The sequence below is a fragment of the Bolinopsis microptera genome, chromosome 12, assembly GCF_026151205.1.
Source record: "Bolinopsis microptera isolate Bmic1 chromosome 12, MBARI_Bmic_1.0, whole genome shotgun sequence".
Classification (NCBI taxonomy): Eukaryota; Metazoa; Ctenophora; class Tentaculata; order Lobata; family Bolinopsidae; genus Bolinopsis; species Bolinopsis microptera.
In genome coordinates this window covers 646,158-669,379 of record NC_087083.1, presented here as the reverse complement: position 1 = coordinate 669,379, position 23,222 = coordinate 646,158, and the positions used below count along the sequence as shown (strand labels likewise).

The window sequence follows — 23,222 nt, the reverse complement described above, 5'->3', positions numbered from 1 at the left end:
CGATCCTTCGGCTTCTTGTAAAGCTCTTCCTTGAAAGTGCTAGTTTACATTGTAATGCAGGTAATGCCGAAGTAAAATAACAAAGCTGTGGTCGACTCATTCGATGGCCTTGTTGCGTCGCAACGAATCCTCATAAGATAAGATAAGATAAGATGAGATGAGTGTGGCTTTCACTAGAGTGCATTTTTTACAATACATGTGTTATTATTTCATTAGGGACGATAGTGTTTGTATGAGGATGGGAACTTGTCCCGTTGTGATACAATTTTTCGTTTGATTGAGTCATTCATTCTGGCCGTTGGCGGTTGGAGCACACAAAACTTTAAGTTTTCGCGATATTTGTCAGATGAGGTTTAAATTCCATCGTAAAGTTGCTGTTCTACACAGTGAGGCATTTTCCTATCAAGAGCACAGTGGCTGCAAAAGCGCAAATTGCAAACTAAGTATTTTCGCGCGTTTTCGCGCGTTTTGACAAGATATATATTATGAGCACTCTTTAAATGCTTTTCATAAATTCCAGAACAATCCTTTTAGTATGATTTTTAATACAACATACAATTTATGGTCTAAATATCATTATCTAGCAATTTTGAAATTTCTAGCTTAACTGTAAATAGAGTTAAGTGCATTTTAAAACAAGTAAAAGTCTTCCATTTTGTTTTGATCATAACATTTTAACTAAGTAAAAGTATTTGGGCATATTTACACGAAATGATCAGAAATTGTCTAAATAACAATACAGTCAAAGTTTTAATGATCGGCAGTAAAATATTCGTAACCAAAACGTTAATCAAAGTTATACGAATTATACTTATTTGTTTACAATATTGACTTTAAATTGAACAAAATGCGCGGAACGCGCGCGATCTTATATCATATATGCGTAGGTGAAGAAAGAGACTAGCCATCTTTACAACAAAGGAAAGGATGTAATAACCTCTACTAGCCTTAGAGCATAACCATGCTCTTTCCACAATGCACAAGTATGAGCAAATAACTCCTTTCGCAGGAAACTAACGCCCTCACAGGCTCCCACGTTTCATGTAACCGACCCCAGGTTTTGGTTTTAGATCGGACACTCAAAACAAAGATAAAAGAGCGGTCTACACGCTTACAGGCTACCACGTCTCTTGGAAACCCAGGATTTAGTTTTGGATCGGACAATCAAAATACCGATATAGATAAACATAAAACAATAGAGGAGCGGTCTACACCCTCACAGGCTACCACTGACCACGTTTAGTATAAGCCAGGATTTAGTTCTGGATCGGAAACTGGAAGCAAGGATATAGGAGCGGTCTACAGTGACGTTACAGGTTTAAAGGTATAGTAGTTGAAATCACTTTTACTTTTAGCAATATTAATGGACTGCAGTTCAAAAATATGGAAATATTCAGGAGCAGGACATGGACACTGTGTGGTTTGAGATATAAACCCATAGGTGAGGGCCAGAGACAAGTTTCCGCTTAGACATGACAGTACCTAGACAACTGTGTATCAACTGTTTGAAGATCCCGTTAACCAGATTTATAAGTAACACCTACCAGGAACACTACATACGACTACGAGTTGCACGTAGCAGGCCATGACCTTCCCTGAGAGTTCCTGTCTCTCCGTCTTTAACCCGACGGAATTGCACCAGGGGTGGTGGTAACAGAGCTTCAAGACTCTCGGAGTCTGTAGCTGATATCTATGTTTTAAGATATCAGCTACATACTCCGAGAAAGAAGACTCCTAACTAAAGCATGCAATGAAATATCAGATTCTTAGAATATCATATCAAGTGGTCGAGACAGTTTTAAAAATGTTAAAATTCGAGTGTTGAATGACATAGCACGTACAATGTACATCTTTACTTTCAGTCTTCTCCATCGCTGATTTCTGTAAATCCTATAATGACTTTTTTCAAGAAATTTAGCCCGCCTAACTCCGAGGAACTTATAATGTCGGCTGGATATAGAGACTTGATCTTTTTTCGTTTGCCGTTATTATATCGTCCCTATAAAATAATACAATTGTAATCTTTGACTTGTATATAAAAATAAATGTCTATTTACAAACGCAAAATTGTATCATCTATCTCCAATGTTTGTTTAGTGCTGTGGGACTAAATCGATAAAAACGCTGGAAGCTATAGATCAAAGAGTCTTAAAATTAGGGTGGAATTTCTAAATAGGTACAGCATATTGCAACAGACTCTATGTCTGTAAGAAATCGGTTTACCTCCTTAGTACTTGCTCTAGGAATTCCTTCAACAATGTGATTTAGGAACAGATCGCCACGCAAAATCGATGTTTCTAGTGTCTGGCCCAGATTTTTGACGTAGTTTCCAAGCCAAGACCGGGAACTCCTGTAATTTATACTGTTTATCAATTATGTAATAATCTCTGATCTACGTAATACAAAGAGAAACGAGACTTCAGAGATCTCCTGGATTATGCTGGAGCGTAAAAGGATAAATATAGCAGAGACGTACGTTATTAAAATTTATTCTGCAATAAACGACGAAAAACGGTGATATTATTATTAATAAAAGTGCTTACCTTATATTTCGGACATCTTTTTGCATATATTCTATCCCCTCCTCCGACATATTTTTGAGAAACTAACACGCTCACAGGCTCCCACGTCTCATGTAAACCCAGGTCACAGGTTTTGGTTTTGGATCGGCTACTCAAAAAAATGAAAGAGGAGCGGTCTACACGCTCACAGGCTACCACGTCATATCAAGTGGTCGAGACAGTTTTCAAAATCTTAAAATTTGAGTGTTGAGTGATTTAGTACGCACAGTCGCACATTTTTACTTTCAGTCTTCTTCATATCGCTGACCTCGTTAATTTCTTCTCTTTAGTACGTCCCTATAAAATAATACAATTATAATCTTTAACTTCATTTCCAGGGTTAAACTACCACTGGTAAGCAATTCGGAAAATCATGGGACGGCATAATGCCGGGGCGGGTATGAACCGCCAACCTCCGGGTTACATGCCTAGTGCTTTAATTGAGCTACCGGCCCTATTCAGCTCAGGAATTTCTTGCAAGCGAATCAGTAAGCAATCTTGTTGTTATTTCATATCTGCTGCTATTAGTACACGTACTGCATTATATGCAGCAGGGATAGCCACTGCCACTAATGATCATGGCTCTAGCTAAATGTTTTACTCCATCGGGGCAGCCGAGGCACGTGCAATGTTTGTTTAAAGCTCTCGAGCTAAATTGATAAATAGATTAGACAACCTCGGAAGAGACGCCGGCAGTGTTAGATCAAAGAACCTTAAAATCAGGTTATTCATGAATTTTCGGGAGGTCTTTTAGAAGAATGTCAAAATTCAAGTGTAGAGTGATTTAATCACCACGCTCAGCTATCTAACGTACGGAACGTTCACTAAAAATAGTTTGTGAACGCGTTCGCTAAAAAATTTTAACGTTCGGAACATAAGGAAAGTTAATTGCTATTATGAAATTAAAATGCAGGACATAGCCCAATTATCCGGCAAAGTACTAGCGTTTCCATTGCCAGGCCTTCAGGGCCTTGAGGTATGTTACAAATACAAATGTTGATTGATCTTGAGCTGAATGGTTGTTATACTATAATATCGTATATATAAGAACGATGTACATTTTACACATCGATCCCTAATGAAGTTTTGTGGAAGATCAAATTCCAGAGAAAGAAACGTATCCTTGAGCAACTTTAAGTTTAACAATTTTACCTTTGACTTCTTAAGTTTCAGCCTTCAGGGTAATCATACCCCAAATCTTTTGGGAAGTACCATGAACAGACCGTTAAATCGACCGCAAGATACGAGAACAGTATATTTGCTGTGGTAACCATAGTTGGTCAGTTTGGTCATTGTTTATTTACTGTCTAATTCCAACAACATGGTTTTATCTCATTGTATCCATCTTAAGTTAAAAACTATCGGAAAATTATCAAAATATTGACTAACGTATACTAACGTTCACAAACGTTCACTACAAAATGATTGGAACGTACGTTCAGTACGACTAAGTTCAGCGTTCACTACAACTAAGGTTAAAAGTGCGTTTAAGTACATTTACCGTTGAATTCACCGTTTTACGAGAGTAATACGTTTTATCAAGAGTAATACAGAGAAAGAGTCCCGACAGTCTCCCTGATTGCCTCTAAATATATTCACGTGACACATATGCCGGTCTTAAACTAACATCATCCAATTAATGGAGTATAACTAAGCCTGTCAGTCTGTAGAGTAAACAAAAGGGGTGACAAAGAAGCCTAATTAAGGAAAGTGAGGTGGAAACAGCTTGCTAACCGTGTGTAATGAGGTTAATAACAAAAGGCCAATAACCACATAGGAAGATGAACTAGTAGTCTAAAATGATGTGTACACTGGTGACAGGAGCGTACAATTACACATGTCTGATATCACAAAAATATCTGAAACCAAGCTTCCTGAATTTCTGCTCAATTGGCCGATACGAATGGCCCAAATATGGGAGGAGATCTAGAGGGTGCAAGAAACAACTGGAAAAAATGATGAACCTTTTTTAGGAAACACGGATATAGTTCTAGAAGGGCCGATCGAACTAGACCAACTTGAATTGACGCATTTTTGAACACTGATTCATATCTTGAAGTAATTGTAAAACAGATACGGTAATAATTAACATGTCAGGTCATATTATTCTGAAATAATTGTAAAATGCCTACCTGCCTAGGTCGATGAAGTCTGGAACGAGTTTCCAGTTTCGTGACAGCGCTTCTCTCCATTTATCTCTATCACTCATGAGCCAACGAACCTTATCAGATTGCAATCCAGTATCTTCTGATCTTGTAGGATGTCCGGAAAGGTCTTATGAGGTCGTCCTATATACCGATGGCCATATGATGGTTGTTAGAAAAGGAGTTGCTGAGCAGATTGGTACTGACGGTAGAAATGTCCTGTAAAATAGATACAGTAATATAAAATATCGGGTCATATCCTAAAATAGAGTAACTGTAAAATAGATACGTGTACGGTAATACTAATAACGTTGAGCCATAATATTTTGAACGATGAATTTATCTAAACAAAAGCATTCTTAATAGAAACTTGAACATTTTTACTCACAAACGATCCATTGGTTAATCATGCTCCTGTCTCGAAAAGAGTATTTAGCTCAATATGAGGGCGTGTATCTTTATTAGAATTCACAGAATCCATTTTCTAAAACCGGAGAAGTATAGTATAATAAAGCAATTTAAAATTTGCACGATCAACAAAACATGACAATAATATGCTCATGTCATCAACTTCATGAACAATAAAAAGCATATAACAAATATGCCAATACACAATGAATAACAAATTTTTAAAAAAGCTGTGAACAGAAGGTAAAAAACTGCGAACAAAAGGTAGCGTACGATCGCGTTTTGAAACAGTGCACAAAGAAATGATCCTAGATTGAGCTCTAGAAATCTAATTTTTGAGTGGAGTACTTGTGGAAGAGGTAATGCAAATTAATGCTGCCTGGTATGTGGAAGAGGCTGACTGAAAAGCTTGCAGAGTATATTGGCTCTAGCTTGTAGCTGTTTCATCAAAAATTGTGTTGACTGTGCGCGGCTCGACCGCGCATTTTTACAATATTTGTGCAAATGGCAAAATCATGCGTTGTTAACGATAAATCGACGTAAGGTCTACTTAGTTCGACTGACGGCGGGGCGCCAAATTTGTGCGCTAGTTGCAGCGCAGCCACTGTGAAGAGTGCAGTGCCCTTGTGAGGGATTATTACAATTTTTATAATATATTTGTTAAGATTTAAATTGGTCATTAGAACCACCCGGGCACCGTCTCGGTTTACAATCAACTAAAAAACTTAACTACAAAACCGACTCTGAGCACTATTTCTAGGTTCTGAAACGACTAAATGATGCGAATTACAAATCCCCAGAGCTGATCCCACTCTAAATTAAAAACACTTTCCAACTTCAAAACTTAACCACAAAACGAGCTTTGAGCACTATTTCTAGGTTCTGAAACGACTAAATGATGCGAATTATAAATCCTCAGAGCTGATCCCACTCTACATTAAAAACACTTTCCAACTACAAAACTTAACCACAAAACCAGCTCTGCGCACTATTTCTAGGATTGATTACAATTCTATTTGTACCTATAGCATATGTCAGTACACCTGCGAGCAAATGAGGATCAACATTTTTAACAGCTATTCATTAAACTTATAGGATTATAACTCATAACTACATTTAAGGTATAACACAAGTGGCACTGATGCAGTAGGTAGTGCGCCATCGACAGTGAGCCGCGCGTGCCGACTGTAGGATGGTTTTTTAGCGCTAATTTCGGCCAGCACAATTTTCTTCAAACAAATATGAAATAGATATTAAGTATCCTTCCCAACCTCCGATTGCAACAAAAATTGGTAAGCTTACTCATAGACTTACAAGGAAAGTGTCCGAAAAGTTTATAGCATATCCAACCATTAGACATTATGTTACAGCGAAAAGCAGCGTATTTTGCCCCATTTTGATCACTATATCAACTCCGATATCCACCAAATTTTTCGGACAGTCGTGAAAGCCCTATTGGAAGGTTGTCGCCAATTTTCAGAATGATCTCATTCAAGGAACTGAAGATATGTCCAAATAATACGACAAAAATCAACGAATTTGGTCAAATGTGGTCAAATTACGCGACTTTTACAGCTAATTTTGCTCCAGAAGCCGCGCACCATCAAATATGGCACCTAGGCGAAACTCACTGATCTTGCCAAAAAGGTATGACAAATTTGGTATTGTGAAAATTCTCACAGTCTCTAAAAAACAATGGTACAAAAATTTTTAAAATCCAAGCAAGTTTATTTTTATGGTGCACCCCCTAGATGCAGATGAATCATGGATAATTATTGACTGTTGACGAAAACTCGAAGTTTGAAATCCAAAGTATAAAGCTGCATGTAGTAGAAACGTAATTGGGAAATCAGGATTAAATATGATCACACGTAACGCGCGGATATAACATGTGCTTTATCCAATGCGAAACTAAAAGTGATGAAATAAGAAAATCGACTGTAGAGTGATTTAGCGCGACCGAAACTTTTGATCGGCCCGAAAGGGGACTTTTCTGGAGATTTTGAGATAACTCAACAATTACGTTGTCTTGAATTTTCCTCCTGGAGAGGTAACGTTACTTTTAAAAGAGGAACATGTTACAAAAAACCGGATGTCTCCAACTCTTTTCCTTTCAAAGTTAAGCCCCATCCGGTCAGGGTTCCTGGGCCCCTGTTCAAGTACTTCATGTTGGCGCCCCCTCCCTGAAAATAAAATTGAACAAATTAGGTGATTTTAATATAGGATATGTTAACGAGTGATACTTGACACACACTGTAACCCCATTTGATCGCGCGTGGCCGGCCGCGGCGTGCACGCTTCGCGTGCACGAGTGCTAGAGGTATACAATTACAACGTGTAGCAAGGTGATACTCGTAAAATATTTGTTTCAAATATCAGGATCCCGTCGACGAGTCCAACTCGGCGTGCGTCTTGGTTACCTGAGGACCCCAGGCTTTAATGTTGTTAAATAGAGTTAATAGAGATTAGGCGGAATGACAGGCTGAGCGCTGCCCAGTAAGCGTTTTGGTAGTGGTAGGTTATAAACTTGTAGGTTGACGAGTTGGACTCGTCGTCAATATATGGAACAGTTACTGGGCCGCGCTCAGCCTGTCATTCCGCCAAATTTCTATATTATGTTTATGAACATAATAGCCTGAGGTAAATGGAACAGATATTTTACGAGTATCACCCGTTAAGTTATAAACCTGCAATAAACCTACAAAGGATGTGCCGGTAAAATCTCTAAAAAAGTGTGTATCTATAGCATAGCCCCGCTGACGCGGGGGGGGGGGGGGGGGGGGGGGGGGGGGCCAAATCGTCGTTTGAAATTGAATGTGGGAAAATTTCGAAAACTTAACTAAAAGTTAAGTAATAGCAAAACTGCGCGTTATGCTCTACTTCTAGATACACACTTTTTTAAAGATTTTACCGGCGTATCCTCTAAAATCACCTAATTTGTTCAATTTTATTTTTAAGGAGGGAACCAAAAGGGGAGGGGGCGCCAACAGAGGGGCGCTTTTTTCGGCGGGGGGGGGGGGGGGGGGGGGGGGGGGGGTAACAGTGAACAGGCAACGTTACGCCACTGCTTCACGGCCTCGTAATACCCTAAATACCCTAGGCCTAAGGCTAAAACTGGACATTATGACTATGAGCAAATCAAGCTTTTTTTTTGGGGCAGGATAGTAGCAAATCTACTGTTACTGTTAGTGTTATCGTTCGAATTATATTAATCATTTATAAAAACAGGTACGAATCCCGGTGCTATAACGGCACTTTAAATATAATCGGTACTAACATTAATAATAACATGAACATATCATTGTCATTTGAAGGTCTACCCTACGGCTATTAATATCTAAGCAAATTTTTCTTCTTTTACAATATTATTAGAGCCATCGATAATTTTTGCCGCTCAGATTTGATCCGCCCTAAAAAGGTCGACATGTTTAAATTAAATGGTTAATGTTATCGGGGAGGATATCGCAAATTAAATGTTGACAAAAAGTAATTGTTCCGAAACTCGTAACTGTCATTTTCATTGAGACCCATTTTAACAGCGTGTAATTGTATAACTATATTGATCAAATACAAGCGCGCTAGCTGCTAGCATACTTGTATCATTTCATTTTAAATCAAATTTATGCGGATATATATTTATTGATTATGTATTGAATTGGTGATAAATAATAAAATTGTCTTTTCTCAAAAAAATTGTCTTTTCTCTCATTCCCTCTTCGATATTCTATCAGTGATCAAACTGTAGTACTGACAGTACTGAAGCTGAAAAGAATCAAATTTACAATTCTTAGGAACAAGAATAAATTGCATTATGCATTACCTCCGAACGATTATAAACGTTTTTGAGAAAACGTACCTGCGATTTTAAGAAACAGTGACACTGAGTCCCTACCAATACCATCTTCGTCAAGAAACATGATGGTTGGGTGTCATGGTAGGTTTGCCCCTCGCACGTGACTTGTCATGTTGCTTGTGATATCAGATATGCGTCTTGTATATATATATATCGTATATCATTATCAATATCAATATCATGCTAACGTGCGCTCGATCTAGGAAGTCATTAAATGAGATCGTTGAAAATGTAATTGCATAACGTTACCATTTGGGGCCCTTTGGTCCTTCAAGTTAAAAAAATTAAAGAAGTCTGGTATTTTTGATGCCCTTGGAACTTTTTGTAATTGCATAACTTTACCATTTGGCGCCCTTTGCCTTTGGTCCTTCAAGTTTAAAAAAGAAGTCTGGTATTTTTTGATGCCCCTCGGAGCTTTTTGTAATCCTAATTATTTTTCGCATCGACCGAACGTTAAATTGCCTGGTATATGGTACATTTTTCTGCAACATCGGATGATTGATGGCGCTGCATAGCATTAGCTAGCTGGGTTTGCGGAGAGCCTTTGTCTGTTGCTCTTTAGTTTTACAGCATAACAGCATTATGCATAAATGTCTAGTTAAATGGAGAAATTAGGAAGAAGAGGAAACCTTACGTTCTTCTATCCCGCCCAATCTCATGATTCAATTAAATACCGATCGCTGTGCAATACTTTATATTTACTAGCAGGAACCCGTATAACCCTAAAATGGTGTCAAGACTCAAGAGACTAAAATAATTATCACCTATTTAATTCGCGTTTTTGACACCACTTGGGAGTCCAAATTTTGGGCTCTAAAACTCCTATTTCTTGACCAAGGCCAATTTTTTATTTTTTCTTGCTGATTTGGAGGCCATTAAAGCATTTGACCCAGTCAACAAAGTTTCAGTTGTATATTTTTTACGGTTTTTGCGGAAAGTCGCGTTAAAGTTGATGCCGTGGTGTCAGTAAAATGGTACGGAACCATATATATCGTCTCGCTTTATATATAGTAAGATTGCTTGATCGTAACTGTAAATAATTTACTGGGCCGCGCTCAGCCTGTCATTCCGCCTAATCTCTATATTTATAAACATGATAGCCTGAGGTCCCCAGGTAAATGGAGAAATTAGGAAGAAGAGGAAACCTCACGTTCTTCTATCCCGCCCAATCTCATGATTCAATTAAATGCCGATCGCTAGGTGCAATACTTTATATTTATTGCTTGATCGTAACTGTAAATAATATGAAAAATATCGAACGATTGATGGCGCCGCATAGCGGGGTTTGCGGAGGGCCTTTGCATCACGCAACTCATGTCTTTACAGCATCACAGCTTTTGTAAACTTCTAGTTAAATGTAAAAAAATAAACGGCTGATATATAATTTGATTTCAACCCCCCTAGCACTGATAGGGGGCTGATAGGGGGTACCAATTAGTGTAATGTTATCATTAATCATAAGTCGGATAATTCAGAGAAATTAGGAAGATAAAAAGAAACCTTAAGTTCTTCTATGATCCCGCCCAATCTCATGATTCAATTAAAAACCGATCTCTTAATCTCATGATTCAAATACATCTGCCTGTTTGAGTGTTCTGAAACAAATTTCTTCGACTTCCTTGTTGCTTTACTGTTTGTTAGTCTGGCGTCTTGTAAATTTCCGTATTTTGTATTTCAAATTTTTCAGCCGTACGTGATATACCTTATCGGACCTTATTTGGACGGACATTAAATAAACGAACATAATTGTGAACGGACATTAATATGAAAGCTAGATAGAAGGCATTCAAAACCATCAAAAATCCGAATTTTTTCATCTTTTTTTGACATTTTTAAAAATTTTAGCAAATGATTTTTAAATCCATTTTTCATACAGTAAGCAATAAAAGCAGTCGTTAAGCAGTAAACATGTTGAAATATGTGTTCATGATCAGTGTCTTATGTCACATATCAACTTCATCAAATGGGTTCGAAATGTTCGAAAAGTTCGAAATGGAAAATTTTTGAAAAAAAATTCAACAGACTTTAACTTGAACGGACCTTAAATGAACGGACTTTATTTGAACGGACATTACTGGGCGGCGCTCAGCCTGTCAGTGTCATTCCGCCGAATCTTTGTAGGTTTACAACCTACCAGGACGCGCGCCGGCCGAGTTGGACTCGTCGACGGTCCTAATATATGGAACAGATATTTTACGAGTATCACCCGTTAACCGAATCTTTATTCGTGTTTATAAACATAATAGCCTGGGGTCCCCAGTACAGGTAGACATTAAGATGAACGCTAGGACCTGATAAGGTATGCGAATTGTTCATTCGCGAATCGTGACTCGAATTGTTTAATTTCGTTTACAAGACGCCAGACGGAAGAACAAACAGTAAAGCAACAAGTAAATTGAATCATGAGGTTGGGCGGGATGGGAGAACCTAGGTTTATTTTTCTTCCTAATTTCTCCAAAATCTAATATGCGGAAAGCTGATGAACTATTGACTTATCCGACATATGATCAGTGATAAAATTACACTAATTGGTACCCCCTATCAGCCCCCTATCAGTGTTTATTTACAAGTCCTGCGTTTACAAGACTTCCGTCTGGCGTCTTGTAAACGCGTTTTTCGTATTCTGTACTTAATATATCACGTACGGCTGAAAAAGTTCGAAGCATATACGTATATGCGAATTGTTTATTCGCGAATCGTGTCGCTAATTGATTATTTCCTTCTCCGCCGTCTCCTTTAGATGCTCTCCATTATACTTTCACGATTAAAAATGTGAAGGCAGTTAAGGTCCTCATTTTCGACCATAGGTAGTTCCCTGTTGATTGGGCGACATCTGTTCGAGTTTCCATGTGCCAAATTTGAGATATCACCTTAAACACAAAAAATATCTCCAATTCGGTGGTTTGCAGTGAAATTCCAAGGCATATATCTGGAGATCCAACGATACGATTAATTTCTTGAAACTATTTAGTGGTAAGATAGCTTTAAGAGTTAAGACAAATAATTTGTGCAAGTTCGGGTGAATTTCTATGTGCCAAATTTGAGATATCACTTCAAACACAAGAAAATAGTGCTGTCGGACAGATGTCGCTGTCGGACAGATGTCGTGTACCTTCCCCGATTCCATTGGCACTATCAAGATAACCAGCCCCATATCATCGACATTTTAATTAAGTTTCCATAATCTGAACGTGACTATAATTCAGATAAGAAACAGTTTCAAAGTTTTGGTCCTTCAAGTTTAAAAAAGAGGTCGGGTCTTTTTTGGTGCCCCATACTACTACTACTATCACAGCCCCTTGGAGCTTTTTGTAATCCCAAATATTTTTTGCATCGACCGAACGTTAAATTGTCCGGGATATTGTACATTTTGCTGCAAAATCAAATGATTGATGGCGCCGCATAGCGGGGTTTGCGGTTTGCGGAGGGCCTTTGTCACGCAACTGTCTTACTCTTTAGTTTTACAGCATAACAGCTTATGTAAACTTTTAGTTTTAGTTAAACTTAAATGTAAAAAGATGAACGGCTGATATATAATTTGATTTCAACCCCTTTAGCACTAATAGGGGATACCAATTAGTGTAATGTTATCACTGATCATAAGTCGGATAAGTCAATAGTTCATCAGCTTTCCGCATACCTTAGTACAGAATATTTGTACGTCACGAGTTTTGTACGGATATTTTTTATACGGCATTAATTTTATACGATTGCATCAATCTCCCAAAGAACAGAAAAAAATCCGTTTAGTGACTATATATATATAAACAAAAGCTCTAAGAAACAGATAGTAAACAGAGTAAACATTTCTGTCCCCTAATCTTTCTCAAACAAAAGTCATGCAATTTGCATACTTCTCCATTTAACTCTATTCTGAGCGATTAAAGTTAAACTGTTTAAATCACATAAATTATTTAACGATAATTTTCGAACACTAAGGTCGTGTAGAATCAGTGAGAAAAGGTTTGACTGCGGTCTTCCACGCCGCCCTTGAAGCTGTAAGGTGTTAACAGCAAAAACAAGCGACGAATAGGCTGGACCATCTGTAGGCCCACGCAGTACATGTCCGAGCATCCTCCACCGACTACGAGCCACTTTAGCTGACAATGGTTCGCTATTGCAGCGTTTATACAAGTTCTTGTTGGAAATGATGTGAGGGTATTTGTAATTCAAAATTGATCGCAGATGACGTCTGTGAGCAATATCTAGTTTTTCCAATACTGATTTAGGGGCAGCCCAGCAAGATGAATTGTACATTAAAACGGATACTACCAGAGCCTCATACAACAGAAGCCTCTTGCTCAGAGGGATCTTATGGTTCCAAGCTTTCTTGTATTTGTTAAACGCGGCATATCCCAGACATATCCTTCTAGAGATGTCCTCCTTACTACAAAGCATGGAGCCAAGCGTGATACTCTTTCTCCAGAGCTCGTTCCCTGCAATTGGCTTACCCTGATCGTCTTTAGCTCCCTTTTCAGCTAAGTACACATGAGTGAAATCAGTTTTGTCTTCGTTAACGAAGAGATTCCAATCTTTAAGGACTTCTGTTGCAATAGGCAACAGCTCCCTCAAATTGTCCTCATCTTCATCATTGAAGTCGATATCATCAGCATACTCACTGTCAAGTGGAAGACCGATATCGGTGATAGGTGGGTTAGGCCTATTCATTGCAGTTTCAAGCCTGTTACGGAGGTCACGCAAGGCACCCGCTAAGACAAGTGTGAACAAACATCCAGACAGACAGTCACCTTGGAATGCACCGAGAAAACTCTGGAATTCAGCAGACAGTGTACCGTTGATATTGACTTTGAGCTTGGTGTTGGAAAGCAAAAGTCTTACCAAACGGACTTCGTCATCATCACAGCCACACTCAACAAGAAGATCGAGGATGGTAGATCGTCGTATAGTGTCAAAGGCACTAGACATATCGATCCCCATACGATGGTATTCCCACCTCTTCCTCTGGACAACTGATAACATCACACGCTGGCACCATACAATGTCAGCACATGATCTACCCTGCTTGTAAGCACATTGCCATGGACCAGTGAAGGCATTGACTTTATTCTCAATTCTCTTCAAGGTTGCCATTGAAAGAATCTTTCTAACAGCATTTGAGAGAGTGAGGGGTCGTAGATTCTTCACTGGACCAATGGGCTTATTTGGCTTCTGTAAGGGGGTAATGTTTGCCTGTCCAATGGGGTCAAGGTAGGAATTGGTCTCGAAGCTTCTATTGATAATGTCTGCAAAACGTCTGTGTACTGATCCAGTAGAATACTTGAGAAGCTCGTTAGGAATTCCATCTGGGCCGTTAGCTCGACCATTTTTGAGACTTCTGGCAGCTGATCCGATTTCTTCACTAGTGAATGGCTTAACTAGTGGGCGAGGAGGTCCTACAAAAGGTTCTAAAGGTGCTTCATCACGAGTAAGTTGTTGCTCAAGGTACTTAGCAACTACGGCAGCTTTACCAGTGTCTGTTGCAATATTGCACCCTTTCTCATCATGAACACCAATACAAGAAGGGGCTTTAGGTAAGTTCAGGGTTCGAACAGCTTCAAACATTTTCTTACTATCTGTTGTTGAACTGATGGTATTACAGATAGCATCAGCAGCAGCTGATCGTATGTTAGAAAGTCTCTGCTTGATCTGATTGGTGAGGCAGTTAATAGATGATCTAAGTGAGGTTCTGTCTAAAGACTGGTTATCATTAAGCTGCTGTCTCAACAAGTAACGCTGGCTAGATAAGTTTTTCACCTCATCATCGTCGCTGCGATTACGTTTCCTGTGTCTGATGACACCAATTGACGATTTTGCAGCATCCTTTATGGACTCAAGTAAGCCATTCAAGTCTGAATTTGGATCCAGAGCAGAAACAGTGTTACTTAAGTTATCATCTAAGGATTGACGATATTTCACCTGAATGGTGGGGTTCGAGGTGAGTTCAGAGGTGTTGAACTTTAAGGATGTCTTGGAGTGGCGTTTATAGCAAAGACAGATGTCCTTAAAGTCTACTCTAGTGACAACAAATCTGTGATCAGAGTATGTCAAAGTGCCTGCATAAGATCTAGAATCTTGTAGCATTGGCTTCGACCTACTCCGACACAGAATGAAATCGATCTGAGAATAGACCGGGATCGTCTTTTTACTATTTCGCCCGGCACTCCAGTCCTTCCTCCAGCCAGTGTAGGTGGTCGTATGTCGAGCAGGATGATAAAAACCAGTGTTGGAGGCAAAGAGGTCAAATTCTGATAACAAGTCTAACAAGTTTTCCCCCATATCGTTGCGCAAACCCATACCATGTTTACCCATGAAACGACCAAAACCAAAGTCCTTATCTGAAGTAGTCATTTTTCCCAACTTTGAATTAAAATCCCCCAAAACAAATATCTCAACATTAGCAGGGACATTTAGAGCGTCCCTAACTTGGCCGTAGAAATTGATCAACAGTTGTTGATCATTTTCTGCAAGTTTCTTGTGTGGCCCATATACATTGACCACCCTACATTTGATAAATTTTCCTGATTTTGTAGGGAGTTCTAGGTCCAAAAAGCTTACTCGATCACTGATACTGTTCCAGCATACCACATAGTCAATAAATCGGGGACTGATAACAAAACCGAGTCCATAGTGCCGGCCATTTTTCTGCTCAAACAATAAGAGTTTGTATCCGTTGCTAAGACTGCAAGAATCCGGTTTTACAACCTTAGTCTCCTGAATAGCGCAGATATCTATGCCGTACCGTAGACAATCGGTACCCAGTTGCTCCCGTTTGCTGTGGATGTCGTCTGGATCATCACAAGAACCGAGGCCACGTATGTTAAAGGTGGCGAAGCTGATGAGGAGTGTAGCAAACAGGGATCGTCCTGTAGCTGAGGTAAACATTACGGAGGGTGATGTTGTCGTCTCTCCGCCGCTGGCGTTACCCATACGGTCCATCTAAATGACTGGAAAATAGAAATATAGAAATTAATCAATCAGTGTAAGACGAGAAAACGGATCCACTAAGCCATTAGTGTCCATTATGTTCTGTGCGTCTCTTAATGATTTTACTGCTTTCCAAATTCCTGCAGCTTTCCACCCTTGCAGAATGTTTTGTTTGCCTTCTGGTCCCTGAAAGTAAGCAAACGCTTTCGTGATAGTCTTTGCGTGCAAATTTCGTAGAATAGGCTTTCCTGTGTTAACTTTAATGTCATCTATTCGCGGAGAAATCTGAAGACATCTAGTAATCTCAGCACTGATATATTCTGCACTGTCATCTTGCTCGATTCGTTTCAATGTACGGTTTACCGTCAGATCAAGAGGAGAAAGCAAATGGGTGAGGTTCTTAGGTACATCACTAGCAACTATATTCAATGATGGCAATAGGTTCTGTACTTTAGATGCAGTATGACCACGGAAATCATCCCATATTAAGAGTGCCTTTTGATTTTCTGGGAGTCCTAGTTTCTTGATAACTTGATCAACATACGGCTTGAGAATGGAAAATTTATACGACACAAAATTTATAACCCATAAATTTTATACGACATAAATTTTATACGAAAAATCGAAATTCGTATAAATATTGTGATGTATAAATATTGTGTACTAAGGTATTAGATTTTGGAGAAATTAGGAAGAAAAATAAACCTACGTTCTCCCATCCCGCCCAACCTCATGATTCAATTTACTTGTTGCTTTACTGTTTGTTCTTCCGTCTGGCGTCTGGCGAATTGTTTATTCTCGAATCGTGACGCAAATTGTTTATTTCTTCTTGTTTAGATGCTCATTTCTGAGGGACGGTTATACTTTCACGATTAAAACTGCGGAGGCCGTACACTGCGTACAGGTCCTCAATTGCAACCATAGTTCCCTGTTCCATTGACACCATCTGCATATCATCGAAACTTTAATTACGTTTCTATAGTATTTTCTGCTTCTCCTTCTCGTCAATATTAAACCAAAACTGTTACTCCCGCGTAGGACCGATGATGCTGATTTTCCTCGTCATCGGACTCATACTTCTACCAGAGGGCCACTCTGTAATACAACCTCACGACGATGCGATGAGAAATCTCTTTTATCACACGGGGACCTGCAGCACCCAAGTTGGTTTATTAAACACTTCTAGATTAGCGTCATTGACATTTTAGTTAGCATTATAACATGATATTTTCATTTAAATGACTCTCCCGTTCTTTTCTAACTGAATCACCCCTCAGCACGCCAGGGACAAGGAAACGGACCCTGATTACTACTCCTCCAACTCAGGAATGCCACACGACCCTTCCGGTCTAGGTTTCATGGCGACACACGGCACACATCGGTTCGTGGCGATGCATGAGCAGACCGCTTTATTAGTTGGAGAGGGTAAGCATGGTGTTTGGAGATTTCAGGAGAATGGGTTTATCAGGGTGTATCGGGGACGAGGTAAAAAAGGAGTACCGGAGGAGAAGAAGGAAATGGTTTTAATTGACGCGAGGGACTTGAAAGATATTAAAAAAGAAACGCAGTCCAAAGAACAAAAGCAGACTGAAAGATTACTTGAAATTCTAAGTATGAATTACAAGAATATCGACCCTAACCATAAGTTTGATTACGCTTTTGGAGATGAGGTTTCGGAGGAAGGATGGCTGAATTGGATTGATTTGCCGATCTATCACCCTAAGTTTGGGGAAAAATATGATGATCATGTTCCTATCGAACTTCCTCTCTATTACTGCCAGGTATGATTTGGTTATATGGTGGACTGAATTTGTTAATACATATTATTGCCATTCAATTTCATGAACTTTTCGACACGGAAAGAAAAAATCTATCTCCTTGAGCCTTTACTTATCAATTCATCGGACAGAGAGCCATGATTTCATTTTTAATATTTTCAGATGTCAAGTGCAGACTTTCCACACATGGGAGTCACGTGGCACATCATGAAGGCACAACCTAGAGCTAACGAGGTCGGTCCTCTTGGTAAGCGAGCAGGGGTTGATGTTCGAGAGAACTTTAACGATGTAATCCGATTCCACCGCTTTCCCGATGCAGGAGTTTGGGCAAACATTGGTCAGGGAAATCCTGACACTGATAAGATGCCTAAAACGTTAAGGGAGCTGACGGAAAGGGCGCAAACCGTGAATTGGCAACGGATAGACCTGGAGAAAATAGATATTGAAGTGTACATTATGGAAAGATCTTACCATAATGCACCTGAAACATACCTCTCAATGTTATTTGTTATGGAGGATACCAGTGGGGAAACACACCAGACCTGCATTCGACCTGATGGGAAATATTACGAGGGTTTGATGAGAAGAAACCACGCGATTAAGAACACAGTGCCGGATAACTTTCCAAGCATACCCATTGAGGGGGAAGCTGGAGCAAAACAGGTATTTAGAAGTCTGCACTGTCAGTTTCTTGCTTCATGATCATGCGAATAACACTAGAATGATCTTTAACTCACCTGTAACCATAAATCAAAAGAGATGCAAAGATAGTGCAATTTAAATTTTGAATCATTTATTATCCGCATTATATTGTAGTTTTGATATTCTTGGCTTTTGCTCCCTCAATAGTATATAATCCTAGTAATTATAAAATCTTGTAAGCTTTTATATAAGACTTTCAAACCGGTCAAGATAATTTCCTCTCAATGTATGATATTCTCATTAATTTAGGTTTACGGATTAGCAGCGTACGGACATCACCACATGGCTCGAATTGCCAGTGGTTTGACAGGCGGTGGCTGCCCTAACAAAGGTGGTGATGTCTCCGTATACCCCTGGGGGGATGCTGGTTCTGGCTGGCCCACCAACTACGAAGAAATCACACCACTTTGCGATGGTTTTGTGATTGATATTAAGACTTGGGCTAACCTGGATAGAACGTGGAATGACGATGGAATGTTCCTTGGAAATGCTGGTCATGAATTTGAGGAGCAAACTGAAGTGTTATATCAAGCTCATGCCAACTTTTACGGGAGATTCACTGATCCGTGGAATGCAGGAAAAATAAATCCGTACACGTTGGATTTAACGGAAGATCACAGAATTCAGGAAAATCCTGGAACTGACTTTTCCGCAGTTCCTGTGGTTGATTTTACCATTGATTTTGGTAAAATTGGCAAAGTGAATGACTATGTAAATGTTGAACTGGATCTTACGGAGAGGCAGTGTATTCCTGATGAGTTGGAAAACAAATTTGATGGTGTTGTAATAGACGAAGAGATTGTGAAACTAGTTAATCATTCGATTGTGGACTCAGATTATATGCATAGAATCCGAGAGTCTTTATTTAACCACACAGGAGCTTGTAACACTCAGGTTAGTTTCTGTTATCTGATCTATTTTTATCTAATCGCAGTTATCTAATCGCAGTTCTTGCAAGTTTGACAGATAAAACTTATCCCATTTAACCTTTTGGAGATCTTGGAATAAATTTTTGCAAAAAAGTCTTTGAAATTAAAATTTGTTTCCATCCAGTGAATATAAAAATATAACCGATGTTGCTTTGAATGTGCCATTTTCTTGATTTTAACTGAATTATCCTTTAATTATATTTAGTTATCCTTTAATTATAATTAATTATCCTTCAGCATGGAAGAGAGAGGGACGATCCCTATTACTACCATTCCAATTCGGGGATGCCTCACGACCCTTCCTCTTCTGGTTTCATGGCGACACACGGCACACATCGGTTCATGTCAATGCATGAGCAGACCGCTTTGTTAGTTGGAGACGGAAAGCATGGGGTCTGGAGATTCCAGGAAAATGGTTTTATCAGAGTTTATCGTGAGCAAGGAAGAGAGGGTGTTCCTGTGGAGAAAAAAGAAATGGCGTTAGTTGATCTGAGGGACAAAGAAACGGCTGAACAGGACGACGACATTAGAAAATTACTGGAGATTCTTGAAGAGCACTACATGAACATCGACCCCAAATATGAAGCTGAGTTTAACTACACTTTTGGAGATGTAGAGGTTTCGGAGGAAGGATGGCTGAATTGGATTGATTTGCCGATTTATCACCCTAAGTTTGGGGACAAATATGATGATCATGTTCCTATCGAACTTCCTCTCTATTACTGCCAGGTATGTCATGATGAATCTAAGAGCTTTTTTTAATCTTTTTGTGATATTTCGCGAGTAATCTTTAAATTTCTAGTATTTTAAAATACGTTTTCTGACTGAAAAGATTGCATAATATTCTCCGCTTATGAACATGTCATCAGTTAACCTCATCCCCATACCTATAACTCACGAAAATGGAACGCATATCCCAATATTCGAACAATAGTCTTTGAATTTCATTTGGCTCATTAGTCATAATTATGACTCATTATGACCCTTTTCAGATGTCTTCACCAGACTTCCCACACATGGGAGTCACGTGGCACATGATGAAAGTGCAGCCAACAGCGAATAAAGTCGGCCCTCTCGGTAAAAGAGCTGGTATAGATATCCGAGAAAATTTCAACGACGTCATCCGATTTCATCTATTCGATGACGCTGGAGTGTGGGCAAACATAGGTCAGGGAAACCCAGAAACTGACATGATGCCGAAAACTCTTGAAGAGCTGAGACAAAGAGTGCATACTGTAAACTGGCAGAGAGTTGATTTAAATAAAGTAGATATAGAAGTTTACGTCATGGAGAGATCTTACCATAATGCACCTGAAACATACCTCTCAATGTTATTTGTTATGGTGGATACCAGTGGGGAGACACACCAGACCTACATTCGACCTGATGGGAAATATTACGAGGGTTTGGTGAGAAGAAACCACGCGATTAAGAACACAGTGCCGGATAACTTTCCAAAGATTCCCATGGAGAAAGAAACTGAACCGAAACAGGTATTTAAAAATTTTAGCTGTAAGAATTTTACCTTTAATAAAATGACCACATTAGCGACAAGAGAAACGCCGTATTCGGACGTGAGGAGAGTGAGGCCTCCTCAAACAACATTCAATATATTCCTTCTGTAACGTCCTCAATAAATGTTATAGATTTGTAGTGTTGTAATTAGTTTAAAACATGCATGATGTATATTTTGAATTAGACTCTTACCTTTAACAATATCACGTGACATTTGATTATAATTCCAGGTGTACGGCTTGGCAACATTCGGACATCATCACATGAACAGAGTCAAGTTTGGTTTGACAGGTGGTGGCTGCCCTAACAAAGGTGGTGACGTCTCCGGTTACCCCTGGGGGGATGCTGGTTCTGGCTGGCCCACCAACTACGAAGAAATCACACCACTTTGCGATGGCTTCTTGATAGATATAAAGAGCTGGGTTAACTTGGATAAACCATGGAGCGAGGATGACATGTTCCTTGGAAACGCTGGAAACACGTACACAAATCAGACCCAGGTGCTGTTTCAAGCACATGCCAATTTCTACGGCAGATTTACGGACCCCTACAACGAAGGAAAAACAAATCCACACGAGATGGATATGACGGAAGATCACGAGATCCAGCAAGATCCGGGAACAGACACTTCGGAGGTTCCGGTGGTCAATTTCACTATTGACTTTGGTAAAGTAGGCGAAGTGAACGAGTTTAACGCTGTCATATTGAATCTCGAGCCAAGACAATGCCTGAAACCCGATGAGGAATGTATAATGGAAATAAACGCAGCTTTCAATCACCCGACCGAAAAGTACGGTTACGTCATATCACGTGATACTTACGTTAGGCTAGAAGCTGATGATAGCAACCTCCCGGTGGTATCGGCAGGGTACCCTCTGAACGTAGCTGAACAATGGCCAGGAATTGAGGGGGTTGTGGACGCAGCCTTTACTGACTACAACAACGGTAAAACATTCTTCTTTGTTAAAAGCGAACCAAGAAGGACAGTGTACTGCTGGAATTGGAATGAGTCGGAGATGGAGATGGATGGAGAAGATGAAGGGAGCACTGCTTTTGCTGGTCTTCCCCAGGGTGAAATCAAGGGAATGGCAAGTTATCGCGACTATGTCGTGTTTATGTTCGAGAACGAGTATTACTTGTGGATATCACAGACTGGACTCCACGAGGAGGCTCAAACATGGGCCTCTCTGACTGGAGATAAATCAGTACATGTGAGTGGGGAATTCGATGCTTTTTTGAGTGGATATTTCCACACTGGGAGTCAAGAAGCAGTGGAGAAACACGTACTTGAAAGTGTGTGGCGATTCCTCCGCCCTGCCGGATGCGCCAAGTGATAGCTTGTTATTATATGATTTACGTCCTTAGTTTTTGCTAGTTGGCCCTTTTTATGATATTTTTACCCCCTTTGGCACAGTTCTTCAGGAGTGTTTCCCTTCATGTTTTCTGTTCCTTAGACCAAACAGGGGCGTGAGCTGCCCGCCCTAGCTACGGTACGAGAAGCAGCGGCAGTGTGTGATCCGGTTATAAAGAGTGTTCTTGGAACAACAGCACTCTGCTTGGCTGCACTGTGACAGTGGGAGAACATTAGTTCATGTCACCTAACGCCCGCTTAACCTTGGCAGCCCCAAGGCATCTGGTTGGTGATGGTTCCCAGGGCTTTTTCAGTTGGAGTCGGCTGTTAAGTTTGTCCTGTAAATTCTTGACTTAAGAAAGGAAATAAAATATATAACATCACATCCAACACTTGGATTCATCCCAACAGTATTATTTCCCCTGATATAACACCGTGTAATAAGTCAAGATGTCTCACCTGTAAACCATTCAAGTCAAGTAATATTTTCACCAGTTACGTTACTAATAATTCTTTCATGTTAACTCACTCTGAATCCTTTTCTTGTAAATCTTCTTCTATTATCTATCTCCTCACTTGTTCTTGTGGTATTCAATATGTTGGGCTCACAGAACAGCGCCTTAATGAACGCATGAATGGACACCGTGCTTCGGTTAAAGCCGGCAAATCCTCCTTTGTCCATGACCACTTTAATACTCCCGGTCATAATTTTCATGACGCCTCCATTCAAATTATTGATTTTATTGACCCTTCCTCTACTGAAGACCCTCGTCTGGCCTTAGCTGACAGGGAACTTCTTTGGATTAATCTCCTGAGCACTGCTCACCCTCTTGGTCTCAATGACAACATAAAAGGTTCTGGTAATATTTCTAAAAGCAACTTTAACGATATTTATTTTAAAAGTAAAATAAAAAGATATAAAAGAGGACATGGCAGAAAAAAGAAAAACAAAAGCCATGAAGATAGAATATACAAAAGGACTCTCACTTTAAGAGAGATTGACAATAAATATGAAAGTTTAAAAAGAAAAATGTCTGAAAGCAAATACAACTTTTAT

At 39.6% G+C, this 23,222-nt stretch overlaps 2 protein-coding genes and 1 long non-coding RNA gene across 3 annotated transcripts; 1 reads left to right on the top strand and 2 right to left on the bottom strand.

The window, feature by feature from the left end:
• Positions 1 to 573: 573 nt before the first annotated feature.
• LOC134824437 (uncharacterized) lies at positions 574 to 5,683 on the bottom strand. Its single transcript, XR_010161420.1, has 5 exons — positions 5,094 to 5,683; positions 4,694 to 4,924; positions 2,544 to 2,858; positions 2,224 to 2,350; positions 574 to 1,999 (listed from the first exon to the last, which is right to left on the bottom strand). It is a non-coding gene; the product is annotated as an uncharacterized LOC134824437 (long non-coding RNA).
• A 3,135-nt stretch (positions 5,684 to 8,818) lies between these two features.
• LOC134824475 (uncharacterized) lies at positions 8,819 to 15,893 on the bottom strand. The gene is made up of 2 exons (XM_063836380.1): positions 13,188 to 15,893; positions 8,819 to 8,875 (listed from the first exon to the last, which is right to left on the bottom strand). The coding sequence occupies exons 1-2, from the start codon at positions 15,891 to 15,893 to the stop codon at positions 8,819 to 8,821; spliced, it is 2,763 nt and encodes a 920-aa protein (XP_063692450.1).
• Positions 15,894 to 16,932: 1,039 nt separating this feature from the next.
• On the top strand, positions 16,933 to 23,099 carry LOC134824020 (uncharacterized). The gene is made up of 7 exons (XM_063835667.1): positions 16,933 to 17,053; positions 17,168 to 17,671; positions 17,831 to 18,331; positions 18,620 to 19,264; positions 19,537 to 20,028; positions 20,292 to 20,792; positions 21,045 to 23,099. Exons 1-7 carry the CDS (start codon positions 16,934 to 16,936, stop codon positions 22,146 to 22,148), a joined length of 3,867 nt encoding a protein of 1,288 aa, XP_063691737.1. The 5' UTR covers position 16,933; the 3' UTR covers positions 22,149 to 23,099.
• The last annotated feature ends 123 nt before the right edge of the window (positions 23,100 to 23,222 follow it).

Coding starts and splice junctions, on each gene's coding strand:
- LOC134824475 (XM_063836380.1), bottom strand. CDS start 15,893: ATGGGTAACGCCAGCGGCGGAGAGACGACAACATCACCCTCCGTAATG. Junction 8,876..13,187: donor GCTGGGCTGCCCCTAAATCA/GTATTGGAAAAA, acceptor GATTCTTTTCAG/CTTCAGTACTGTCAGTACTA.
- LOC134824020 (XM_063835667.1), top strand. CDS start 16,934: ATGATGCTGATTTTCCTCGTCATCGGACTCATACTTCTACCAGAGGGC. Junction 17,054..17,167: donor CGGGGACCTGCAGCACCCAA/GTTGGTTTATTA, acceptor ATCACCCCTCAG/CACGCCAGGGACAAGGAAAC. Junction 20,793..21,044: donor AAGAAACTGAACCGAAACAG/GTATTTAAAAAT, acceptor TTATAATTCCAG/GTGTACGGCTTGGCAACATT.